The sequence below is a fragment of the Desmodus rotundus genome, chromosome 4, assembly GCF_022682495.2.
Source record: "Desmodus rotundus isolate HL8 chromosome 4, HLdesRot8A.1, whole genome shotgun sequence".
Taxonomy (NCBI): domain Eukaryota; kingdom Metazoa; phylum Chordata; class Mammalia; order Chiroptera; family Phyllostomidae; genus Desmodus; species Desmodus rotundus.
The window spans coordinates 50,583,551-50,608,338 of record NC_071390.1 but is presented as its reverse complement, the minus strand read 5'-3'; the positions used below and the strand labels follow the sequence as shown (position 1 = coordinate 50,608,338).

General features: G+C 56.2%; 2 protein-coding genes across 4 annotated transcripts in view; one reads left to right on the top strand and one right to left on the bottom strand.

The window, feature by feature from the left end:
• LOC112305473 (cadherin-23) overlaps positions 1-24,788 on the bottom strand; it is a 73,353-nt gene that overhangs the window by 36,898 nt on the left and 11,667 nt on the right. The window lies entirely within an intron of this gene.
• Positions 164-24,788, top strand: VSIR (V-set immunoregulatory receptor). 2 transcript variants are annotated; one of them, XM_024561200.3, is made up of 7 exons: positions 164-439; positions 11,666-12,094; positions 12,807-12,863; positions 18,472-18,579; positions 21,795-21,822; positions 23,128-23,324; positions 23,503-24,788. In XM_024561200.3, exons 1-7 carry the CDS (start codon positions 358-360, stop codon positions 23,538-23,540), a joined length of 939 nt encoding a protein of 312 aa, XP_024416968.1. In that variant the 5' UTR covers positions 164-357; the 3' UTR covers positions 23,541-24,788. The 2 variants fall into 2 exon arrangements, with proteins under 2 accessions (XP_024416968.1, XP_045052055.1); XM_045196120.2 differs by lacking the exon at positions 18,472-18,579.

Genomic DNA, 24,788 nt, shown 5'->3' with positions numbered 1-24,788 from the left:
TCAGCTAAGAGGAACGGGGGAAAGTAGGAAAGGCTTTGAAGTGGAGAGCGAGTGGAGCTGCCTAGCTGCGACACTGGCCGGCCCTATGATGCAAATCAGCGGAAGCCCCTCCCGCGGGCCCCTGGAGGCAGTGCCCCCCTGCGGCCTCCTGGGGGCGCTGCGGGGCGGGGGTGCTGAGCAGGCATCTACGGCGCTGGCTGCTTTCACTCGCTGGCTCTCCAGCACTCCTCACTTCACTCACTCGCCCCGAGGTTTCCAACTCTGCCGCGTGGGTCTGCTCCCTGCTACCAAGGCTTCCACCGCGCTTCCGCAGCTCCGCTTCTGCCCCAGACGCGCTCCGCACGGCCCGAAGGTGACATGGGCTTCCCCCCAGTCCCAGAGGCCAGCGGCCAGCGCTGGGGGCCTGTGCTCCTCGCTTTCTTCTTGGCTGCCTCCCAAGGTAAGTTCGATGGATCCTGGGCACTGAGGCAGAGCACGGGGAGAACACAGCGGGTGGGGTGCGGGGTTCGCAGCCTGGATGGGGCACCCTGGGAGCCCCCTTCAGCCTGCTGTGCCGCCCACTCCGTTGCAGGGAGGCTGTTGGGACCGCTTGGCAGAGGGCAGCAGCGTCTCTATCAAGTGCCCTGGCTGGGAGGTGGGCACATCTCTATGCTGTGACAGCTGCCCAAGCAGCTGCCCATCCAACCCTTTCCTCCTCTGCCCAGAGAGCCCAGGGTGAGAGTAGCTTCTGCAGCGTGGCAGGTGGGCATTGAGAGGACAGCCCCAGGGTGTTCTAGTGGACACCACTGGCTTTTTCTTTTGAAAAGATTGTCTCTATTGATTTCTAGAAAGGAGAAGGGAGGGAGAAAGAGAAGAAGAGAAACATCCATCAGCTGCCTCTTGCATGCTTCCCACCCCCAATCTGGGGACCTGGCCTGCACCCCAGGCATGTTCCCTGAGTGGAATGGAACCAGCGACCTTTCGGTTAGTGGGACAACGCCCAAGCCACTAAGCCACACCAGTCAGGGCACCGCTGGCTTTTGACACCTGTGGCATCTCCCTGCCCCTCCCGCCTCAGGGTTCCAGGATCTCACAGGGTGCAGGGGGTGTGGTGCTCTTGGCCTGTGCCCTGTCCCCTCCCTGGTGACACTCCTGGCTCAGCTGTGCCAGCCACTGGTGCGTTCCCAGACGTGGGTGCCCATCTTGTCCTTGTCCTGAGGGTTGCATGGCTGAGAGTCAGTGGCCAGCTGACTACTGGCATCCTAGAGAAGCTGAGCTCAGGGGCCCATGTGGGGCACTGGGGAGAATGTGGGACATTTTCCCAGCTCGGCCGTGAGTGCCTTCTGGGTCTTTGGATAACTTATGGCCTCTTTCTGGCCTCAGTTTCCTCAGCTCAAACACAGAAGCCCTACACAAGGAGGTGCCACTTTCCTCTTTCAAAGTCCGAATTGTTACAACGCCAGGTGATATCCTGGCCAGGACACAGCAGCTGCTGGAGGAGGGCTGAGGTCCTGGTAGCCACAGCCTGGCCTCTGGTTCTTGCCTTCCCAGAACTGAAGAGGCTGGATCTGCAGGGATGAGGGGGGGCTGGCAGGCAGCCTGTGGAACTAAACTTTATGGGGAGGGCCCAGGGAAAGTGTGAGTCATGTAAGGAGTCAGAGGGAGGCAGGAGGGAGGTGGGGAGCTTGGCACGGAGACCCAGTGGGTGGGTCTGAAGAAGAGAAACATGCGGGTGCCTGCAGGCAGCATGATATCTCAGGGCTTGGATGCTGGCCTGGACCTCTGATAAGGAAGAGGGAGCCCAAAGGCAGAGCTGCCTAAACTCTAGCCTGGATACTCCATCCTGGGGAGAGAGCTGGGGAGGTGGGCAGTCTCGGCACCAAAGCCATGGCTCATGTCGGGACATGGCTTCCAGGAGGGGCAGGGGACAGTGGCAGGCAGGAAGGAGCTCCTTGCTCCACCTGCCCCGTTCCTTCCTCTCCAAGTGACCCCGAGAAGCCCTTCTGTTTTCTTACCCCTCTCCTGCCCTCCCCTGGCTGGGCTCTTCTCTGTTCAGCAGCCCTGATTTGGGAAACTGAGTTCTAGAGAACTAGGGCTTAGGGACTGGCTTGCAGAACAGCCCCCAGAGAGGCCCAGAGACCCTCACTCCATATTGTCTATACAGCCAGGAGCCTGCATCACGAGAGGCCCTGGCTATTCAAACAGCCTGGTACTCCCTCTCTTCCTGGGCCCAGCTCAGGGAGATAATTAGGGCTCGAAGCAGCTTTCTGGAGAAAGGATTCTCCTAGTTTTGAACTACTCTGAGACTCAGCATTCTTAACTGTATTATGAGCACACTAATGGATATTCCCCTACTGCCTAGTGCAGTGTGCGAGGGAGATGCCAGATGGGAGGCCTGGCTGCAGGTGGGGTCAGGGGCCTCTGTGGGTCAGGAGGGCCTGCCCGCCAGCCAGCTAGGGTGCTAGGTTGCCCTGGGCAGGACTGTTCAAGTCAAACGTGTCATGTCTGGAATGGTCAGATGGAGGTAGCTGGTGCAGCCTGTTCTCTATCTCTGCAGCTGGGCCTCACCCAGGAGAATGGTGGTGGTGAGTTCGGTGCTCAGGAGTCTAGGAAAAATTGAAGATGCGCCTTTCCTGGGTCTGGCGCAGGATGACCTTGGTAAAGGGAGGCACCTAGAGAGCCAAGACCCAGCAGACTCAAAAAGTGGCTGAACCCCTCCTGCCCCATAGGCATTCCTAGGACCCATGGAAGTTGTTGTCCTTGTCATGTCCTCATAGACTGACCAAGGAGTCTCAGACTCTGGGACTAGCACATGGAGGTACACTGGAGCCGGGGAGGAGAGACTCCACCTTCCCCTTCAAAGTAAACAGAGCTGCAGGGCCTTGTTGAGTAACCCATGGCACAAGCCTCTGATGTAGCAATGGTCAACTCTTAGGAAATCTACAACCCTCTGCCCAGAGGCCGTGGGCGGTGAAAAACAGCCTTCAGGCCAGCCCATGGTCACGAGGGAACATCTACCCAATGCCAGGGGCATCCAGCAACACCGGGGAGCCTGCCTCTGAGCTGTGCTGGCTGCTTGTTTCTGCCCAAGCAGGGCAAAAGTTCCCAGCTGGGACCTGACTTCCCAGGGGAGGTGGGGAGGCGCACTCGCTGGAAGCGGAAGGAGGCCACCTCCCTGTATGCATACACACATGGGGCCTCCTGGCAGCGACCCCTTCAACCAGCACTGACAGCCCCACATACTGAGCTTGAAGACCCAGGCTTCAGGCCAACTATTCATCCAGGAGCAGTGTGGCCTCACCAGGGGCGGGTGAGCTGGAGATCGGCAGTGCAGTCTCCCGTGGACCCTTGGATCCCCTTAGCTGCGCGGGCACGCCCAGCGGCACCCTGTGCGGGAGGGAGCAGCAGAGCAAGGGACCTGGAGTATGTACCCTGCACGCCAGGACTTCCCTTTCAGCTCCACTACTTAACAGTTTGGCTTTGGGAGCCAGTCAGCCTGAGGTTCAAATCCCAAGATGCTCTGTGACTTTGGACAGGTTACTCAGCATCTCTAAGCAAGTGCCCTCGTCCCTCAAATGGGGGCAATGACAGTACCTCCCTCAGAGGGCTGCTGTGCCAAGTCAGTGAACAAACACTTAACACAGTGCCTGGCACCTGGCGAACTCTGTATGATGCAGTATGATGCTGTTTCCTGGCTTCCGGAGGCTAGGGGCCATTGGCTCCGCATCTGAGCTCCCTGCTGCCCACTGGGCCCCGTGGAGTGGCCAGAGCCTGGTTTCACTGAGACTGGACTCTCTAGAAGGGACTCTCTAGAATCCTGGAAGTCTAAAGGATGTGCAGGCTGGGTCTAGCTCCCTGTAGCACCTGTGGGTACCACCTCACCTCCATACCTGTATGCGCCCTGACCGGGGATTGAACCTGCAACCTTTTGGTGTACAGGACAACGCTCTGACCAACTAAGCCACTGGACAGGGCAGGGATGGGGACTTTTCAACTTCAAGGCAAGTGGGGCTCAGGGTTTTCTTGACTCAGTGGGGTCTTTCTGACCACTGATCTTCACATTCATCCTGTTTGCTTTGGCTGACCGTCCCCAGAGGGGAAGACAGTGGCCACCATCAGGCCCGGTAATTACGGAGCAAGACCAAGCACACCCAGTTCCTTTAACCTTCCTCCAAAGATCTCATCCCCCCTGGGGACATGGGGGCAAGTCCTGCCTTGGCTGCTCGCTCACTGTGAGTGTGCCCACGAGCGCACACACCCCTTGATGTGGGCCACGGCAGCCGGGGATGTGGTCTCAGTGTGGCAGCCTGCTCGCTCCTGAGGGGCAGTCCGGTGACAGCGCTTCCTGAGCATCAGTCCTGCGTTCGTCCTCTTCGGGATTTCTGCAGTGTCTGCCTGTTTTCATAATACTTATTTTTTCCTTTAAATCTGTTCTTTCGTTTACTAAAGTAAATAGATTTGGAAAGGAAAGTTTATATCACTGCCATAAATGGGAAGCCAGTATCACTTGCTATAAATAGAATGAAATTATAAAAGTATATAAATAGGAAGACCAAATAAGGGTAAATTCTAGTAAGAAACTATAGCCTGGGGAAGGCTTCCAGCCCGAAACCTGCTGTCCTGTGCAAAACACAAAACAAAAGAAACCCCAAAGCCAAACCAAAAGTAAAGGGGCTTAGCAAATGACAGATGTTTTGAGACACAGTGGCATCAAACTGGGACTTTCTCTTTGATATAAACAGGACTGAAAGAGAATTGAAAAGGGAATAACCTTCTCTCTATGTGATTCAGTGTATTTAATGCTGTAAAATTCAAACTACCTGTGCTGTGAATGTTGCCAGCTCCTCTCCGTCAGCACAGAAGCAGACTCACCACCTACTGCAAGGAGCATTAGCTGGTGGCAGAGGACAGTTAGCTCTCTGGAAGGAGGGGAAGGAGGCCAGCACAGATTCAGAGGGCCTCTCTGGGCTTCTTCCAGCCCCGAATTCTCCCAGCCCCTGATGCCTTCCCCGGGAAAATGCAGCGGGCCCCAGTGAGTCCTCCCCTACGCCAGGGCCAACTAGCTGCCCCAATGACCACAGCGGGAGAGGCAGAGGGAGCTTGCGGCCTCGGCCTCGCTGGCAGGGGTCTAAACAAGCTGGGTCCTCATGGGTCAGGCCCCTGTCCATCTGCAGCAAGGAGGTGGGGCCTCTAGTCACTCTAGAGGGTAGTCCATGCCGCCAGACCTCCGGAGCCAGACTACCTGGGTTCCAATCTTGGCACCAGCACTTACTTGTCATGAGATTCTGTGTAAGTTATAAGTTACTTAAGCTCTCTGCGCTTCAGTTTCCTCATCCGTAAAATAGAGGTGATAATAGTACCTACCTCACAGAGAGGGAGGATTAAATTAGAAAATCAGTGCAAAAGTGACTAGAATGATGCCCCGCACAGAGTAAGCACCAGCTACTTCTACCCAACTGAGCCTCCGTCACTGAGGGTAGGGCACAGAAACACTGGAACCTGAACCTTGGGAAGCCTTCATAGCATAGGATCTTGAGTAGCTGGCTGGGGCTGGTAGTGTGGGCTGCACAGTCATCCTCAGGGAGGGCCTGGGCAGCAGGGAAGGAGTCATCCGGAGAAGCAGCCTCCGGCAGGGCCTCAGGCCAGAAGTCCAGGCCCTCCCAGGGGAGGTGTGCTGGCCTCCAGCCTCCAGCCCCGGATGCTCGGATGCTTTCCCAAGGTGCTGGAAGTGCTGCTTCCTCCAATAGAGCCTGGCTTCCCCTTCCCCGACTCCCTGGTCGATGTGAATGGACAGACACTTCCTGCGGGGGCAGGTATCAATAAACACATCTGAGATGCCTTTTGTCCTTGCTGGCCACAGAGCCCCAGGGGCGGACCTGCTGGCTTCAGGCCCTCAGCCGCTCTCCCGGGGGCACATCCTGGAGCTTAGTGCTGGCAGACTCAATCCTGATTGGTTCTTGCCTCTGTTTCCCTCTGTGTTCCACATCTTGATAAAGAAGGAGCCTAGCCTTTCCCTACACCCTTCACCCTTCATGGACCATCCTGAGGGACAGGGCCTGGCCAGGAGCTGGAGCCCACGTCCATGTCTGTCTGGGGCCTGCAGGATCTGAGGGTGAGGGCCTGGCCTATTGCGGCTCTACATACAGGGCCAGCAACAACAGATGATCAGTAACTGTTTACTTACAAGCCCTAGCAGCCCGACAGAGTTCAGCTGTTTGGGTGGGGCCTCTGGCCCAACCAGTCAAGATAGGGACCCGCCCACAAAGGCTGGGACGTTGCCTTAGCAACTGCCAGCTAAGCTTACACCCCATCAGGGAAAATACACAAGCCTGTCCACACCCACACACACCCATCTCGTGCACGCCCACGGAGTTTCTCGAGGCCCCTGCTGGGTCGGAAAGAGATGAGGTGAAGGTCACGAAAACTAGCTTCCCCAGACAAGCCAGACAAGTGGTCCTTTGCCCTGTGCTGGGACAGAGCCTCTTACCAGAGGCTGAGTGCACCTGTGGCTGAGTAGAGGTCCCGAGTTAGAAAGGGGCAGAAGGAGAAGCAAACTGAGCGGATGGCCCTTCTGGAACATGGTACTCCCATGGCCTCTGCCTGGGGCCTGGCTCAGGTTAGGACCTTGGTAAAAATGTGTGGAATGCAAGACTGATGTTATCAGTTTTGGCCGGAGACAGAGCAAGGACAGCTGTGTGGAAAGCAGGGTCCAGTTAGTTCAAGGTCAATTCACTCTGAGTAGCTGGAGGATGAGGTGCCCGCCCTGCCCACTGGAAGGAGGGGGCTCATTCTGGCTGCAGTCCGGTGTGGGTCTCTGCTCAGCCACACAGGCCTGTGTGGCCTTGGGCAAGTTGCTTGACTCCTCTGTTTCCTCATCTTAAAAAGGGAGTGCTGTGAGAATTAAGTGAGAGGAGCAGAAAGTGCTTGGCAAGTCCTAACACGTAAGAAGCACTCGAACCCCCTGTGATCACCTTGGTGGCCAGGTTCTTGCCCTGTCTCTGCCCTGAGGAAAGGCAGCCCTTCCTCCCTGCTGCAGGGTTTCTGAGCTGGAGGGACTTGGGGAATCTTCTCAAGATAAGATACAGAAAGGGAGACCCAGAGAAGGATGGGACCCGCCCAAGGGCTCACAGTAGGGGCGTGGCTAAGTGGGGTCAGGGGCTCAGGGATCTGACTGCACTGGCCAGGGTTTGAGTGCTGAGACCTGGAATTTTCCCGGTTTGCAGCACTTTCCATCCAGGTGCTTTTGCCTGCTTGCCCAGTGGCGGCTAGGGGCCTGGGCTCCGAGAGCAGCACAGTGACGGGACGGTCCTGCCCGGGCACAGGCTCAGGCCCAGGCCCTGGCCCCAGGCCCTCTTCCTGTCCTGCATCTGGAGCCAGGGGCCTTCCTCCCACTCACTCTCCCCAGTCTCTGACAATGACCCAGGTGTTCAAAAGGGTCTGCTTCTGACAATAAGCAACATCCTCCCGCCCAATAATTATGATTCCAGCTGGAATGCTGTATGTATGTGCATATACTCCCTGATAACACACACGCAGCTGTGGGTGGCACGGGGCATGTGCACTGTTCTCCCCGAGACCGCGCTCTGGAGTGTCCTCCCAAGAACAGGCTGCCCTGGACCTTGATCTGGCCAGAGTCTCAGACACAACAAATGAGGTGTTTTCTCTCCCCCCAGGGCAAAATCCTGTGGACCTTTGGCCTACTCCTATCTGGCTCTTTTGTTGAAACTGAACACTCTCCTCTGCTCCCCCCAAACCTGAATCCTAGCTTCTCATTTTTTTTATTGAAAGGGGAAGAGGTTCTTCTGGGGTACGTGAGGGGTTGGGGATTGAGCAATGCCCCTCCTCCCACTGTCTCTGAACCCCAGTTCTCTCTGTGCCCTCCTGTGGGTTCTTAAGAAAATTGCCGCTAGGGCTGAAAAGCCCCACCCACTGCTCTCTGGGTAGTTCTGTGGTCCTTCACACCATCACTTGGACCCTGAGGGCTCTGGGCCTGATGCCCTCATTGGAGGTCCTGCTGCTTGCTCCCACCCCCGCCCTGCTCCTCCCCCCGGCTAGCCCCACCCTGCCTACATTTCAGCCCCACCCCACCCACGACTCTGCTCCCTCAGCAGTCCCCACCCAGCTCAGGTTTGTGCTCCACTTCTACTCTGCCCATCCCCAGCCTCTGCTTCACCCACTGAGCCAGCCCTCCTGAGAGCCCCCCAGGGCATGTGAGCGCCTGCAAATGCTGCTGGGTCTGGCTTCAGCTCCCAGCCTCGGGTAGTTCTGGGGCTGGAGGTGATGTTGGGAATAAGGATCACGGGGCGCCAGCTGGGAGAGGTGCTGGTAGGAGCTGCCACGTTGCATGAGGCCTGCTGGGGATGGTGGGGGCCCAGGGCAGAGAAAACTCCAGAGTCCACTCTGTGGGTGCTTTTGTTGTTATTAGTCTTCCTGAGAGTGCCCAGAAAGGTCCCTTCCCTAGCCACTCCCCACCTCCATATACTGGCACAGCCACGGTTCTGAGGTCACCCTCTCGCTGCCGGCACAGGCATGTGAGGGGGAGTCCAGGCTGTCAGCGGCACAGCCAGGTGTCTGGGGCTCCTCTCCCATCAGGTCTGCTGAGGAGGTAAGAGTAATGGGTAGGCAGCTGGAGAAGACTTGGGCAGTCCCTGCTCTGCCAGATTTCCGTTGGGGACCTTGGGTGGGGCATCTCTCTGCGCTTTAGGGTCATGCCTGTAGGGTATGGGCTCGGGCAATAGAGTCTCTCACTGGCTGGACCAAGGAGCCACACTCATGGACCACAAACTCCAATGTCCTCGGGACCAAGCAAATATGGCGAGAGAGCGAAGCAGGCCAGGTACAAACGTTAGGGAGTAGTGAGGACTGCGGCAGACTGGAATACCGATGTGCCATCTAAACGGGAGGCTGCTACTCAGCTATAGCCGATAATAGTCCTGTAGGAAAGCTGGCTTTGAGTCAATTTGCTGATTTTCAAAGGGAAGCTAAGAGCCTGAATTTTCATAAAATTCCAGGTTTTTAAATGTTGACAATCTGGAAAAAATGTGAAAAACATTGAGGGTCAAACAAAATCTGTCTGAAGGCCAGAGGTGGCCTGCAGGCTGCCAGTTTCTGCACTGCCCCCCTACCCCCCACCCAATGTAGTGTCTAACTGCCTGAATTTAGTTCTGGCTCTTGTACTTATTTACTGTGTGATCTTCAGTTAGTTACTTAACAGCTCTGTGCCTCAGTTTTCCTATCAGTGAAACAGGAAGAAACCCAACACCCATCTTACAGGTTGTTGGACATAAAGCACCTAATGTCCATGGCACACAATACATTCTGTTTCTTCTTCTAGTTCTAACTAGATCCCGCTTTACCTGAAGCCCCCATTCTCCAGGTTCTGAGTTCATACCCTCTGCAACTTCGGGCAAACTACTTTCCTTTTCTGGGCCTCCTCTAAAAGGAGACCGGCATTTTGCCAAAGAAGTTCTGAAATCCCTGCTGACCTTAGCAATGACTTCCTTTAAATCTGGGGCTCCCAGACGTGGCTCCCTCTCACTTGTGGGTGGTGACTGGGAGACTCTAGTGTGTTCTGTCTTCTTTACCTTCTGGGCCCTAAAACTCTACCTCTGCAGACATATTCTTTGGGGCCACGCTTTGCTGCCTCCACACCCTCTGCTTTAAATACGCTGGGCTCCAAGACTGGATCAGGAGCTGTTATCAGTCTTTCACGCCTTAGTGGGACAGACTTTGAAGCTGGCTTATCCATTCTATTGTGCAGAACTATCTTTCACTCCTAGGAGCTGTTTCTTCAATTGCTGAATTGAATTAGAGACCCCTCTAGCTCCCATGCATCAAGCACCAACTCCTAGCAAGGCCCTTTCAGAGCACTTCATGTAAATTGTGTGTAATTCTTTTCTTTTTTAGAGGGGAAGGAGGGAGAAAGAGAGGGAGAGAAACATCCATTGGTTGCCTCTCGCACACCCCCAACTGGGGCCCTGGCCCTCAACCCAGGCGTGTGCCCTGACTGGGAACCAAACCGGCGACCTTCCGGTTCGCAGGCTGGCACTCAGTCCACTGAGCTACGCCAGCCAGGGCGATTATGTATAATTCTTGCCTCAGCTCCAGCAGGTGGATGTTCTCATTTTTTGTTTTAAAATGAGGATCCAAGGCTCAGAGTTGAAGTAACTCATAGTTATTGGACTCCAGGGCAGGCTGGTCCAATTCCGCAGCCTCCCCCCTGACTGGGCGGGGCTTTCCGAGCTGCAGGCGGGTCCCAGGCTCTAAAGGCAGGGTAGGGGCCTCTGAAGGAAGTGGTGTTTTCTTGGGTTGAGGCAATGGCAAAGAAGAGGACATACCTGTTTGGACTCTATACATATTTCCGAGCCCTCCTTCCTTGTCTGCTTGACCTACAACTGCCCCTGGGATGCCAATTAAAATGTCACTAACATATCATAATCACAGCTTTCCTCTCTCTGTCTGCAGAGGGCATTAGCGCTCACAGCTTGGGTCCTCATCTTCCCCCGTCAGCCCGTTCACAGCCGTGTGTTGCTGGAGGTAACATGTTCTCTGACACACACGGACTGAGGCCCCACAGCTGGGCGGCGGGCCAGGACTCCAGCCCCGGCATTCTGTTTTCAAGGGCCAGTGCTTTTAAGGGTCAACAGAGTTCAATGTTGAAGGGTGGGGGGTAAGGGAAAGAGGACCAGGGATTACATCATTGGCTTATTGCAAACAAAGTGAACCAGAAAATATTTCTGTGAAGGCTGGGTGACGGGAGGGTGCGTGGGTGAGACGGAAATGCATTCCTGGTCTCTGTCCCCGAGACACCTCGGGTTTTCCTGCCTCCCCACCACCTGGCCAGGGCAGCCTCTCTGCTTGCTGAAACCCTATCTGTCCATCAACCTCAAAGGCCCTCCCTCCTTCAAGAAGTCTCCTGAGCATCCCCAGGAAGACTATGTCCTCTTTCCTACAAGTGCCCTGAGGTTGGCATCAGTTTGCCCTTTAGCCAATGGGGTTACTTGGGTGCGCACGCAGGCCTTGCCTGCCCACCTAGGTTGTAAGCTCCCAAGTGGAGGCCACGTGTTCAGCATGCAGATGAGATGCAGCACCTGGCGCAGGCCTCGCACACATAGGAGCTCCACTAGTGCTCAGTGGTGAGGAGGTGGGAAGGCATGCCAGCCTCAGGAGTGGGAAGGGTCAATGGTATTGACGGCCCCCAGAAGACTGGTCCAGCACAAAGGGCTGCTGTTCCCAAACAGCCTTTCTGCTCCCTATCCTGCCTCCCACCCAACAGTGCGGGGCAGGGAGGCTAGAAGTGCCAGGGACCAGCCATGGGCAGAACCACAGTGCCTGTGGGGGCGGGGGGCACGGGCACTGGAGACAGGGAGCATGCTCCACCTGGGAGCTGGACGCATGCTGGCTGGGCTTGGTCTGCTACCTGCCTGCAGACTCTCCTACTCCTTGGCCAGTGGCCAGTGGCCCTGGGGTGGGGGGATCCCTCTGCTGGGCAAGCTCCCATGGCTTCTCCCACAGAGTCTGTGAGGGAGCTGGGTTCATGAGTAAACAAAGGCTCAGGGAGGTCAGCTGACTTGCCCGGGGCCTGTAGCTACTGAACTCCCATCTTTGGAGCCCCAGGCCAAGGACTCTGCAGGCACTGAGAGTGGCACTGGCTCAGCAGGTGACAGGTTCTTATCTCTCTGGGCAGGTCTGGTGACAGCCTTCAAGGTCGCCACGCCGTATTCCTTGTATGTGTGTCCTGAGGGCCAGAACGTCACCCTCACCTGCAGAATCTTGGGCCCCACAGCCAAAGGGCACGACGTGGCCTTCTACAAGACGTGGTTTCGCAGCCTACGGGGCGAGGTGCAGGCCTGTTCCAGTCGGCGGCCTATCCGCAACCTCACGTTCCAGAACCTTCACCTGCACCACGGCAGCCACCAGGCCGCCAACACCAGCCAGGATCTGGCCCGCCACCATGGTTTAGAGTCCATCTCTGACCACCACGGCAACTTCTCCATCACCATGCTTAACCTGACCCTGCTGGACAGCGGCCTGTACTGCTGCCTCGTGGTGGAGATCAAGCACCACCACTCGGAGCAGAGGGCCCATGGTGCCATGGAGCTGCAGGTGCAGAGAGGTGAGGACTTCCTGTACGGGACATGGCGGGGGGTGGGGGTGGCGTCCTGTGGGGATGCTGTGTGTGCCCTTCCAGAAGGGTGAGCAGAGAGGACGGTGTGACTGTGGGGGTGTGGTGCTGTGTGTGGCGGGGTGACTGAGTAATGCTGTGCTGAAGGGTGTGTGATTCTATAGGGGTGGCAGTGGTAGTCCGGGGCAGGGGGTGTGAGACGGGGTGGCCGCAGCGTGTGGGGCTGTGTATACATATCTCTGTCTCGTCAGCTGGGTGTGATGGAGAGGGAGGGCGTATGTGTCTGTCTGTGACAGTGGGACTTTTTCATCGAAGAGTGTGTATGACCTGGGCTGGGAGCGTGACTGTTCACAACCGCACCACAGCCCGGGGTGTGGGTTTGTGCACGGTCGAATGGCTGTTGGGTGGGTATGTGAGTGTTTTTCTCCAGGTGAGAGGGCAAAGGACAGTGGAAAGGACAGGGCTGAGGGCGTGGGCAGGTGTCCCCATGCTCCTGGGGTGGCAGGGCATGCCCTGCTGTAGGGGGAGAATATGCCTCTGTGTGTATGTGTGAGCGTGTGCCTGCGGGTTCCGCCTGGCCAATGTGCGAAGCGGACAGCAGCCTGAGTAGCTGGGGCAGGAGAGGGGCACACCAGCCTGGACACGCCTCACTGGCCTCCTGGGCCTGACACCCACCTAACGACCTTTCTCCTTGCTTCCACAGGCGAAGAGGCGCCATCCAAGTGCATCACATACCCAGCCTCCCCCAGGGAGAGTGAAAGTAAGGGACCGTCCTCTTGGCCCTTCTGCGTTTTCTGTTCTCCTCTGTCCTCCCGCACCCAGACCCCGTCCTAAACTCTGACCTCATCACCCCAAGCCCATGGAACCCCCACTCCTCCTCCTCTGCCTTTGTTTCCTTCTTTACCTGAGCTTTTGGGCTACAGCCCCCAGAAGCCCACTCCCCTCCCAAGGCCCAAAACCTTAGGCCCAGAGTCCCTGCTCCTAACTCCCTGGGTGGGCCTGTACCCTGGCAATGACCTTTGGCCAAGTGCCCTCATGACAGGTACTGGGTGCCACAGGCTGCTGAGCTTGTTTCCAGTAGGTTCCCCTCCTGCCCACCAGCAGTCTTCTGCCCCTTGGGGAGGTTGGAGGGCTATGGGGGTGGCCTCTTGGCTTGGATTCAACTACTGTATTTTTCGGACTATAAGACACACCCCCCCCAATTTGGGAGGAAAATGGGGGCGCATCTTATAGTCCAAATGTAGCTTACCTGGCTTGCTGGGGGTGGGGGAGGCCGCAGTGGGGCGGTTTTTTTTTTTCCTATTTTCCTCTAAAACCTAGGTGTACCGTGTGTCTTATAGTCCGAAAAAGACAGTACTTAAAATGTCCTTATTCTGTTCATGGGCGAGGGAGGAGGGGGAGGCTCAAGAAGGAGACAGAATTACCTTTCCTGGAGCTCCTACTGTGCGCCAGGCCCTGTGCTAAATTATTGCTATCTTGTGGATTCTGCTAAGAACACTGTGAAGCAGGCATCACCATCTTCATTTTACGCACACGGGAAGAGGCCCAGAGCGGTGACTTGACTTGTCCATGTTTGCACAACCAATTATGGTAGCACAGCTGCGGCTATGTTCACTGCCCCTCCTTCCCACCTCAGGGGTATGCGCCGGGCAGTGGGTAACAGCGCCCTGGTGTTTTCCCAGTGCGGTGCCCTGTGGGGGAAGGGCGCACGGCTCTAAGGGGCGCCTGGTCACTCGGAGGACCGGTGTGGACCGGCCCTGCCCAGGCTCTGAGACACCTCCTTTCTGACCTCCCGGTGTACACGGTCAAAGACTGAGGTGGGAGCGAGAGCTCAACTGCAGCCTCCGCTGAACCCCAACTCAAAGGCTGCCGTGACTTTCCACTCAAACTGCTCTTTTTACGAAGACTAGCCAGGACCAAAGCTAGAACGCCCGTGTTGCTCTGAGCCAGACCCACGCAGACTGGAGAAACTCTGGTTCAAGCCCCTGTCCCCGCACACTGCAGAGCTCACATGTCACTCGCCGCCAAGCCACTACCGTCCTCACTTCCTCCACCAGCGACTCCCTGGTGAGGGTGGAGAGGGGCCTCTGAGTGGCTCCTTCCTTCCCACGCAGCAGTCCCGAGACTGTGCAGACACACGTGCCTGTGTGCAGGACAGGGGAGCTGCTCCTGGTGGGACAAAGGAGTGTTCACTTCCCCATTGCTCCTTCCACTCTGAGCAACCCCCGTCCCACTTCTTCCTCCAGGAGCTCCTCCAGAACTCCCCTAGAGACAGACACTTCCGCCACTTTCCCCATTTCACGGATGGGGAAACCAGGGTTCAGGCAGGTGAAGGGACATGCTCCCAGTCTCTCAGACCCAGATCCACGAGGAGATGCCAGAGTGCTGGGCTACCCGCCCGCAGTCAACACTGATTTTCTGATATTAGTTGTATGAGTGAAGTCTTGGGGACAGAGATAAGAGAGATGCTGGGGCGGTGGGGGAGGGTGCGATGCTAGACAAAGCAGGTACAAAATGGAGAGGGAGCTGAAATTGGGTTCATTTTTTCTCATCTAGATTCCAGAGAAGCAGCTGCTAGAGTTAAGGAATCAGAAGTCACTTGGGAAATCTTAGGGGACCAGCTGATAAGAGCCAGAGGGCCAGGCAGAACCTTGAACTTGACTGCCAAAAGTGGGTCAGACTTCCTTTGCTGGGCACCTCTGCTCTCAGGTTTCAACACTGCCTTCCTCTCTAATTCACGGGCATGTGCAGCCTCACCCTGGCCCCTGTTTCTCTGAGCTACTGTCCAGAGTGAATTGGCTCCCTGAGGGCCAGAGGGACATGTTTGCTTCTGTCGCAGCCGTTGAGAGCAGGAAGATGGCTTCAACAACCTCCGGGATCCCCCTCCAATCCCCTTCCAGACTCTTGGTTCTGCAGGTCTGGAGACCTCAGCTATGGGGGTGTCTTGGCCCTATGGTGGGGCTTGTCTCTGATAAGAAGACACCAGCTATACTTTCGGTGGGGTGGGGGGGTTTGGACAGTGTGTCCATTCTCTGGGTACCATGTGTGCACTGAGATACGGGAGCAAGTGTGTCTCTTTCTTACTAACAGGGAGACAAATCATGTTATCTAAGAAGCGGATTCAAATGCCTGCAAGGCCAGGGAGCTGGTGAATAAGAAGACAGTAGGGCGGGCAGACACTGTGGATGGCACACAGCTGCCAGTGTCTAAGTGCAGTTCCAACTGCTGCACGCCAGGAGGGGGGCCGAGGGTTGCCAGAGCCACTAGATTTTCAAGCAAAGTGAGAATTCCAGATTTTATGTGAACGCTCAGCTTACAATGTGAACTTCGTTCTAGAGAAAGGCAATGCGGTGACGTGCTCAAGAGCACGAAACCAGCTGCGTTGCGTAACCTCCCTGGGCTTTGTGTCCTCATCTGCAAAACAGAGGTGATTACAACTGCGCTCACTCTCCGCTGCGATGGAGCTCCGTGGGTAATGTGCTAAGAACTTTGCCTGGCACAAAGTGCTGTGCTAAGTGCCGGCCATTATCACTTCTAGTGCAGAATTCCAAGCCTGGCTTCCGAAGAAGTCAACTCATCCATTCCCCTGTGCCAAGGCACGATGGCAAGTAGGCGGCAGCAGACAGTGGACTCGTCCTGTTTTAAGTGGGTTTAGAAACACTCTCCTGGTGCCCCAGGTGCTCAGTGGGCCTTGGGGCTGGCCGCTGTGTACTGCCCTCCACTGCCTCTTACCTTTGGAAAGATCCGGGTCCCGGCTCACAGCCAGCCGTGGTACCCGATCAGGTAATGATGCTTCCAGCCAAGAAGCTGTGAGTTTTCCTCCTCTAACTGCAGCCCCAGTCTCCTTATGTTATCTTTGGGAAGCAGGAGGGTAGCTAGTCTACGAAATCATCTGAAAGCCCATGTCAGCCTGAGGTCAGGGGAAGTAACAAGAAAGGAGTGAGACTGAGGAAGTTGGTGCCCCAGAAGCCCCAGATTGCTAGGGGTTGTGGTTTTTTCACCGACCCCAGAGAAGGGGGCTGGGTACCCCATCTCTCCTCCCCCAGAAGCAACCTCCCTTCCTACCCTTCCCCATAGAAGAATGTTTTGGTTTGCTTTTATCCAGCCACCTCCCTGGGGAACCAGGCAGCTCCACCCGAGTTTCTCCTCTGTATATACCCAGGGGCACTCACAGGCCCAGGCTAAGCTAAAGACCTCTGTGCAGGCCACATCCTCCCCCCACCCATCCCATCCTGCCCTGAGGGCCTGCAGCTGCCTCTTGCCTTTGCCTGAGCAGCACCTTCCCAGGATGAGCCTGGCTCTAGATAGCTACTAAGCAGGACCACCCCCCACCCCCAACCCCATCTCCCACCCAAGTACTGGCTATGCTTGTGCGGAGGGGTGGGGAGCGATAGCGGGGCTAGACTCTTCAGAGGAGCCCATGGATTCAGAGGGCCGTTGAATCCACAAAACTGTCCCCAAACTCCTGCCCGCCCCCACCTTCCTGTCCCAGCCTCAACGCTCAGACCAGGCTGTAAGCAAATCAAGTCCTGACCCCCTAGAGGGGCTGCAGATGGGTTACCTTTGCTAGGGGACTGGAGTCAGGCAGGGGGGTTGGCCAAGAGGGAGCCGGAATTAGTGAGCACCTGACTAACCTCATCAAAAGTTCTACCAGCCAGAGCTCTGAACACTGGAAACCAGCGCTTTGCAGCCTGCTTCTGATAGTGCTACACTAAGGTCCCGTGGCGGGGTTTAGAAATACTCGAACGTCTGAATTATAGAATGTTTTTACTTTCAGTATTCCATAACAAAATGCGGCCTCGCTAAGATCTGCAGGGGAGCCTGCTTTAACGCGAAGCCAAATTTGTTTTGTAATTAGCATAGCCACTGTTCCTGCACCCGTGGGTACTTGTAAGGTGACTGAAAAACAGTTTGTTCTCTGCTGCGGTGCAAACCAACCCCTGAAAGCTTGTTTACGCCATCGGGCTGTTTAGCAATACAATGAGGCAGAAAAGGGCCCGTATTCCGAATAAGTAGTTTGCAAAGGCAACCTGAGACCACAGCCATTGCACCTTCCCAAAGCTGCCAGGGGCCTGGTTGACACTGTGACAAGACTTCCCAGCTTGGCTGTGTTTTGGGAAGGGCTAAAATTGGGAAGGAAACGCGTTTACGCTGGTTGTGGTTCTGAGGGTGCGTCTGTTCCCAGCCGAAGTCCCAGAGTCAGCAGACAGACTAAAATAAAGCAAGCCTCACGCTGTTGGCGGGATCAAGACGCAGCGCAACCTCTCTGGAGAGAAATTTAGCAACAGAGAGAAAGAAAACGCACGTACTCTTTGGCTCAACACTTTCACTGCTAGGAATTCATACGCAGGTGGACTTGCCTGGCGAGCAAAGGGGCAAACACGAGATGTTCATTGCACTTATTGGCTGTGTTGAAAAATGGAAGCGACCCACGTGTCCACCATAGGGGGCTGTCTCAGTACATTTTCGGTGAGCCGCGTGCCAGAGCCCGAGGCAGAATGAAGTCATCTCTGGGCTGAACAGGGGAGTTAACCCAGCTATGCTAAGTGGGAAAAGCAAGTGTCACATGGGAAGCACATCACTCAGATGCTGTAGATGCAGAGAATGTACCTAAACCATCCACGCGAAAACTGTGGCCCCTGATTACTTCTTTGGAGGAAAACACTTTAAAATATTTTTTGAACTGAAACTGCTTTTTGTAATTTAGAAAGTTTAACATTTTAAAATATCAGATAAGGATTCACGTTTTTCTAGTTCTTGCTGCATGACTGGAAGTATGAGATCTCGTCCCAAGCCTCCTCCCCGGAGCTAAGCTGTCTCGTAGGAGATAAATGTGGCTCTTTATTAATGTATTACTGCGGTAAAACATAACACTGGCAGTTTTGACCATGTTTAAGTCTATGGCTCGGTGGCGCTAGTTACGCTCACAAGGTTGTGCAACTATCACCACTATCTCTTTCCAAAAGTTTTTCATCGCTTGGGCTCCATTTGACCTTGAACTCTGTGGCATGGGGTCTGTGAAGGGCCTGCTGTCCCTTCTCAGGGAGCAACCTGTGGCCCAGGGCAGTTGAGCTGTCCCCAATGGCTGGCTGAAGACCCTTCTCTCTCTTCCTGGGAGCTGCCTCAGACATAAGCACCTGGCCTCCTTTCTGTATCCTTTGGGCTCACTTGGGGAGAAGGCATGGGGCTCTCTTTGAAAGGGGTGCCTAGAACTATCATGCTTCTGCAGGACACTGAGGGTCTGGCTATGAGGCCTGGGTACAGGTGGGTCCCTCTGCTGCCTGGCCTTCCCTCTCTGGCCTTCAGTTTCCCCTCAGGAAGAACAGTGGGGATGGGGCCTCACCCTGGCTGCCTCTTCGCCCTTGCAGGCATCACAGCTGCCGCCCTGGCTACGGGTGCCTGTATTGTGGGCATCCTCTGCCTTCCCCTCATTCTGCTTCTGGTCTACAAGCAAAGGCAGGTGGCCTCCAACCGCCGTGAGTATCTCTACCTTCCTGGATGGGTGTGGGTGTGAGTGACCTGCCCCAGCTGCCAGCTTGCACCCTGGGATTAGCAAAGGCAAGAGGCAGGCAGAAGCTACTGCAGGCCCAGCAAGGAGCTGAGCTTGATGGTGGAGAGGAGGGGGCTCAGCTGTGCCATTGCCAGGGCCTGAGTGCCCACCAGCCCCAAGCCGTGCCGGCTCGGCACTCAGTAAATATCTGTTGAGGAATGAGTAGTCACAGGGAGCCGTTCAAATGGGTTTATAAAAATGCTGCCACTGGGAGATCCTTTGGGGACCTGATTTAATGTATAGGTGGGCTTTTTTTTTGGTTAGCATATCAGTCTTCGGGACAAAAATGACCTGTGAATCATCATGACTCAGAGGGAACTTGGACATAACTTAGTTCAACCCTTTCCTTTTGTAGCCGAGAAACCTAAGATCTGCAGGGTTCAGTAACTAACCGAATGCTATTTAACTTAGTAAGTAGCAGAGCTGGGAATCAAACTCAGAGCTTTCAACTCGTGCTTTTTCCAGGGAATATAATCCCACCGTATAAATAAAAACATTCGTTAGCATGAGCGTCTTAGCCAACAACCCCCACTGGCAAAGGTGCTGTGCCGGGACTACCAAGCCTGTTACATGCACGCTCTCACTTAGTCCTCATTGTCCCCACTTCACAGCTGAGCAACCTGAAGCACAGACAGGGCGGTTAAGCAACATGCTTAAGGAACTGCACGGCGAGTAAGGGGTAGAGCCAGGCTTCAGGTCAGGGTCACAAACACCTTTGCACACTCCTCCGAGGGTGATAGCGCCCGCCCTTTGCCCTTCTTCTGACCCCACCCATAAGCCTTTGCCAGTCTGAGCCCCCTGGGACAAGGAGAGTGAGGATCCCTCCACCCTTGACCCTTGCAGCACCTCCCCACCTCTTCCCCTCTGCTCTGCTTCGGAAGGTAACTCAGGGAGAGCTCCTCTGCCACTAGGTGACTTTGGCTCACACCTGACTTCCTTTGCTGGTCCATAACAGCTCACACCCCTCTCTCCTGGGGGCCCACCATGGAGCTGCACGGTGGGGCACTTAGGGGCTGTGGCCACCTCTCCCTTACTCTTAGGACACCCCCATCTCACCACACACACCACAGCCTACCTACAAAATACCCTGAGGTGGGGGTGGGGGCAGGTAAAATGGCTGGAGCAGAAAGAGGAAGCTGGGGGCTCAGCCAGGAAGACAAATCTCAGCAGCGCTGCCATCGGCCCCTGCTCGTCTGTGCGGCGTTTCTGCGAAGGTGGCTGAGGGACGAGGAGGGAGACGTGCCCTGCGAGGCTTGGCTCCAGATAAACAGGAGACTTCTGCCGCCCTTACTCCAGACTACAGCGCTGCCTCCATCAGGGAGCAGGGCCTGGAAAGTGTTCCAGGCAGAGGATGTGGGGGAGGCGCTGCTGTTCCTGCTTTTGTTGCCTCACAGGGTCCCCAGAGGTTGATCTGAGACTCTTGCCCGTGTTCCAGGCTGGAGGAAGGAAAATCATAGGGGGATGTCCCCAGGCCAGGACACTGGGGTCAGGGGGTGGGGTGTCCTGAGGATATGGGGAAACTTGGGTCAGCCCCCCAGTACCTCCTACTCTGCGCACTGGGACACCTCTGAGGGCTTCCCACACAAAGGGACTGGGAAGGGACAGATGAAATGGGTGCTGAAGGACTGGGCTCAAAGAGGGAGCAAGTGGGCCGACCGGGCCGCACTGTCCCTGACGCCGAGCACAGCCTCTGGAACTCCGGAGGAGCCCAGTTTCCTCGGTGGGCGGCCCCTTTAGAGCATGGTATCCCTCGATTTAATATATGCAGTAGCAGAAAGGTGTCAATAATTTATCTTTCAAAAGTATTTCTGAAGCCAGTCCCCCCACCCCTTCCGAAAAGAAAAGAAAAGAAAAGAAACAAGTTGTATGATTGAAATCTTCAGTGACAGACACGAGAGATGCCAGCAGGGACGAGGCTGGAGAAGCCAGGTGCAAAATGGGGAGGGAGCAGCCACTTGGGCCATTTTTCTTGATCTAGACTCCAGAGAAGCAGCTGCTGGAATTAAGGGAACAGAAGTCACCTGGAAGTGGCAGGAGTCAGGCCACAGGGCAGAGGCGGAGGGGCCCAGAGCCCCGGTGCAGAGGGTGTGCTCAGGCCCGAGCCCCGCAGGGAAAAAAGGGAGAGAAAGGGTGGGGGGCACTGAGGACGGCAGTGTGCTGCAGGGCCCAGTGGGTACAGAAACCGATCCACCCGGAGACGGGGCCTGGCTTCCCCAGCTCTGAGGTGGGGCTGCCAATCCTCACCCCAGAGGGTGGAGGAGGGATGAGCAGAGGGACCATAGGGAACCCACATGAACCCCGACGCACAGGAGTCCCCGCCGAACAGGAGTCATGATTCCACCACCACAGAGATTTCAGAAACTTTGTGCAACTTCTCTGCGTGTTCTAGTGCCGCGCCCTTCCCCCGCTTCTGTTTCCCCATAGTGATCGGCAGGAAAGCTCTTAAAAAACGAGAAGGATCTGTGGGAGTACAGGGGGAGCTGCAAGAAAGAAGGAAGTTGGAGCCACTGCATTTGGTTGGTGTCCAGTTTGGGGGGGGGTGGGGAACCCCATGAGTGGGGCAGGGAGGCAGCCGCTTAGAGGAAGAGCAGAAAGTGGTAGGATGGCTGAGAAGCAATGGGGTCTCAGGCTTCCTAAGAATCCTCTAAGAGATGTCACTGCTGAAGCCATGGTATTATGTAATGTGGAGGATGGGACAGAGAAGCCCAGGAACCCTTGAAAGAGGAACTGACCTTGCAACACTCCCACCCAGAAATCACGGATAAAGACCAGACCGTGGCAAACGTCCAAACGGGAAACAGCAAATTCAGGAGCCAGGCCTTTGCGTGATACTTAAATCCTGAAGGTCTACCACCACCACAGGAGAAAGCATGCGCTGCCTTTGGTTCCCTGGTGACAAATGTCCTACCCACTTGTAAAACGCAGGCTGCGTCCACTGGTCACTGAGGCCTCGCCTGCTGGGTTAACACACAGGGTACTGTGTGTGGGCCTTCTGAGTGAACAGGTGTGGGACCTGGGGCTGAGCACAGCCCTGCCTGGGCTGGCTCCCGTTCCCCGAGGGGCATCTGGCAGCAGGGGCAGGGGTGTGTCTGGGGAAGCCTTCCCTTTGTGACCAGCTTCTCTCTGCCTGTCTGTCCCTAGGTGCCCAGGAGCTGGTGCGGATGGACAGGTAAGGCCCATGGAGACCTTTCTGAGAAAATGTCCCCCAGCTGCCCCTGCCCTGAGTCAAAGCTTGGCAGGCTTTCTCTCTTCTTGCCTCTGGGGGCTTGTGGCTCTGTGGGGCAGTGCCTGCACCCCAACTGCGGCAGAAGTTAATGTAGAAGCGGGGGGCAACTTTCAGCCAGGACAGACTAACTCTCCCCTCTTTATCAGGATGCTTTCCCCTCTGCTCCCTGGTAACTGGTTATACCAGGACAGGGGTCAGTACACAGACATGGCCTCCCCAGTCCTCCCTGTGCCCCTGACCAGCGTTGAGGAAGGAGATATTTCTGTGCTTTAGGGCCCTGTTTAGCTGCCGAGCACAGCCGGCTAGGAGACCATCCGCCATCTGTCGCAGAGGCCTACACATCTGTGCGCTGGCTGTTCTCTCTGCCACCCCTCACCCGGAAGGCTGAGCTTGTATGCTGCTGGGATAAACCATGAACCCACCTTTGGGGCTTAGTGGTCAGTGGGCTGGGGTTGGGGAGGGAGAGGAAGCAGCTGAGCAGGGACAGACACTGAAACATGCAAAGAGGCCAGCACACCTGGAGCTGCGGCCCCTCCCTGCAGGGCCCTCCAAGCTGCCAGGCCACTGCCCACACAGGCAGAGGCTGCCTGGGCTCAGAGAAGGGCAGGAGGTCGGGGATGGAGTGGATGGGGGGTGTGTGCTGGCTCGCCTCAGGCAGAAGCTGGCATTGGAGCCTGGCAGGGAGGGCACGCTCAGGAATGTGCCACACTCAGGAACTGGCTCTGGGGCCCACGGCACCAAACCCGGAGCTCCTCCAGGTGTTTGAAAAGCGTGACTTTCAAGACAGGTCAAAGGGAAGTCCTGCTGTGACCCTGCTGGGATCTCAGAGTTAGAGGGGTCTCTAAAGGTCGTCCTACTCCTCAGAGGGAGAGGGTAAGAAAAGAGTACCCCTCCCTTCAGCTCAAGACCCACTGTAGGGACATTCAATCCTAATGCCGTTGACCTGACTGACCAAAGAGAAACCTGTTCCCAGATTCCTGAGGCCAATGTCCTGGAAGTGCTTCTGACCCAGGGCAGATGGTCAGAACACAGGGCAGAGCTGGGGTCAGATGCCCTCGGCTCGGGGCAGATGGGAGAGTGCAGCTCATGGCCTTTTTCGCTGGCTGGATCCTCCTTCCTGCTGGGAGGGGCCGCTGAGGCCTGAAGTGGGAAGGCAGGTGATGGGAAGGGAGCAGAGAAGCAGGGCAGCGGTGTGGGCAGAGGCCCCAAACCCAGGCAGTGCAGTGATCTTTGGTTCTGATTCTCTAGTGGCAACGCTCAAGGACTTGACAACCCTGGCTATGAGGTCTCTCCTTCCCCCCACGGGATGCCGGAGGCCAAGCCCAGGCCCCCACTGTCCTACGTGGCACAGCGGCAGCCTTCTGAGTCTGGGCGGCACCTGCTCTCTGAGCCCAGCACTCCTCTGTCTCCGCCAGGCCCCGGGGATGTCTTCTTCCCATCCCTAGGTGAGTGCTTCCCAACATGTCAGCATTAGGGCCTGTCAGGCCATGGCCTCCCTTCAACCTGCAGAGTATCAGCCCTACTCTGCACCCGCCTTGGGAGATCCTGACAGTCTCCTCGTTGACTTTGTGGGGTGAAGGACAAAGGAGCCCCCATTCACTCAGCTTCTCTTTTCTTTTGCAGACCCTGTTCCTGACTCCCCAAACTCTGAGGCCATCTAGACCACCTGGGGGCCAGTGGGCAGCTGTGGCTGGTCCTGGGGCAGGTGCATTTGGCCAGGCTGGCCCTCTGAGTGGTCCCTTGTCCTTGGGCCTGGTTTCCTCCCTTCTGCTCTGAGCCTAGACTCTTTGAGATACCCCGATGGCCAGATTCTCAACCCCTCTGGATGCTACATGGCAGAACGGAGAAGGTCAGCCTCCATCTCAAGAATGGTGGTGTGCTGGGATCCCAGCCCAGAGACTGGAAATCCACCAGCTACAGATGCCAAATGACCTACGTCCGAAAAGCCCCAGAATTTCCAGCTGTGGGGCAGCCTCCCTGGGACATGAGCTTTGGGACTTGACAAGACAGATGGGACAAGATGGGCACTGAGCAGACCCCCAGTCCCAGGGCCACCCTCCCAGGAGTGAGCCCCAGGACGCGGAGGGGAGAGATTCCTCCCCACTGTGTTGGGCCAGCCCCCCCCCCCCACAAGCTGAGGCGTTCGTCTGTCAGACTCACTGTTGTAACCACGGGGCTCTGGGGCTGGGCCTCCCTGCCCCCCCCTCCCAACTGCCTCCTACTAGTTACCTCTCCTTGGGGCTGCCGGCAGGTTAAACACATCTGGGGCTCCCGCGGCCTGCACTGTGGTCTCCAGAGTCCACTGGCCAGAGACCCCAAAACGGGAAGTACAATTGGAGCACGGCGGCCATTGTGAGCCAACTGGCATCTTGGGCAATGGAGGCCGGGCCAGAGGTTGCACACCCACCCCAGATGGGGGTGAGGGAGAGCCCAGGGGCCTGCTGGGAAGGTGAGTGGAGAGGGTTCCATTTCCCCTGCCTTCCCCATCGCCCTCCTCCACTGCTCAGTGTGGCCAATAGGGAGAGTGAGCACATAATGTATTGTCCAGACTGTGACACTTTTGAGAGTGGACAGGGGGTGCTATTCAAAAGTACACGGGCAACAGGTGCAAACCCTGTGGACGGATTGTTAAGAGCTGGGTTTAAATCCCCACTCTGCTTCTGAGGTGCCTGTGGCCTAGTGAGCCCACCCTGCGTGGTTCTTCCATCCCATTCAGTCTGCTGAGTGCTCACTCAGAGTGACCCTGGCAGGCAGGAGGGGCAGGACATAGCCATAGAAGGGCTTGTGGCCGCTCTGCCCTGCATCCTCTGTTCCCACCTCCGGCTTCAGGGCATTACTCAAGTTTGTTTTTACACACATATGCAGGGAAGTCCCTTGTGGAATTTTTATTAAAGGGCTATAAAGCATGA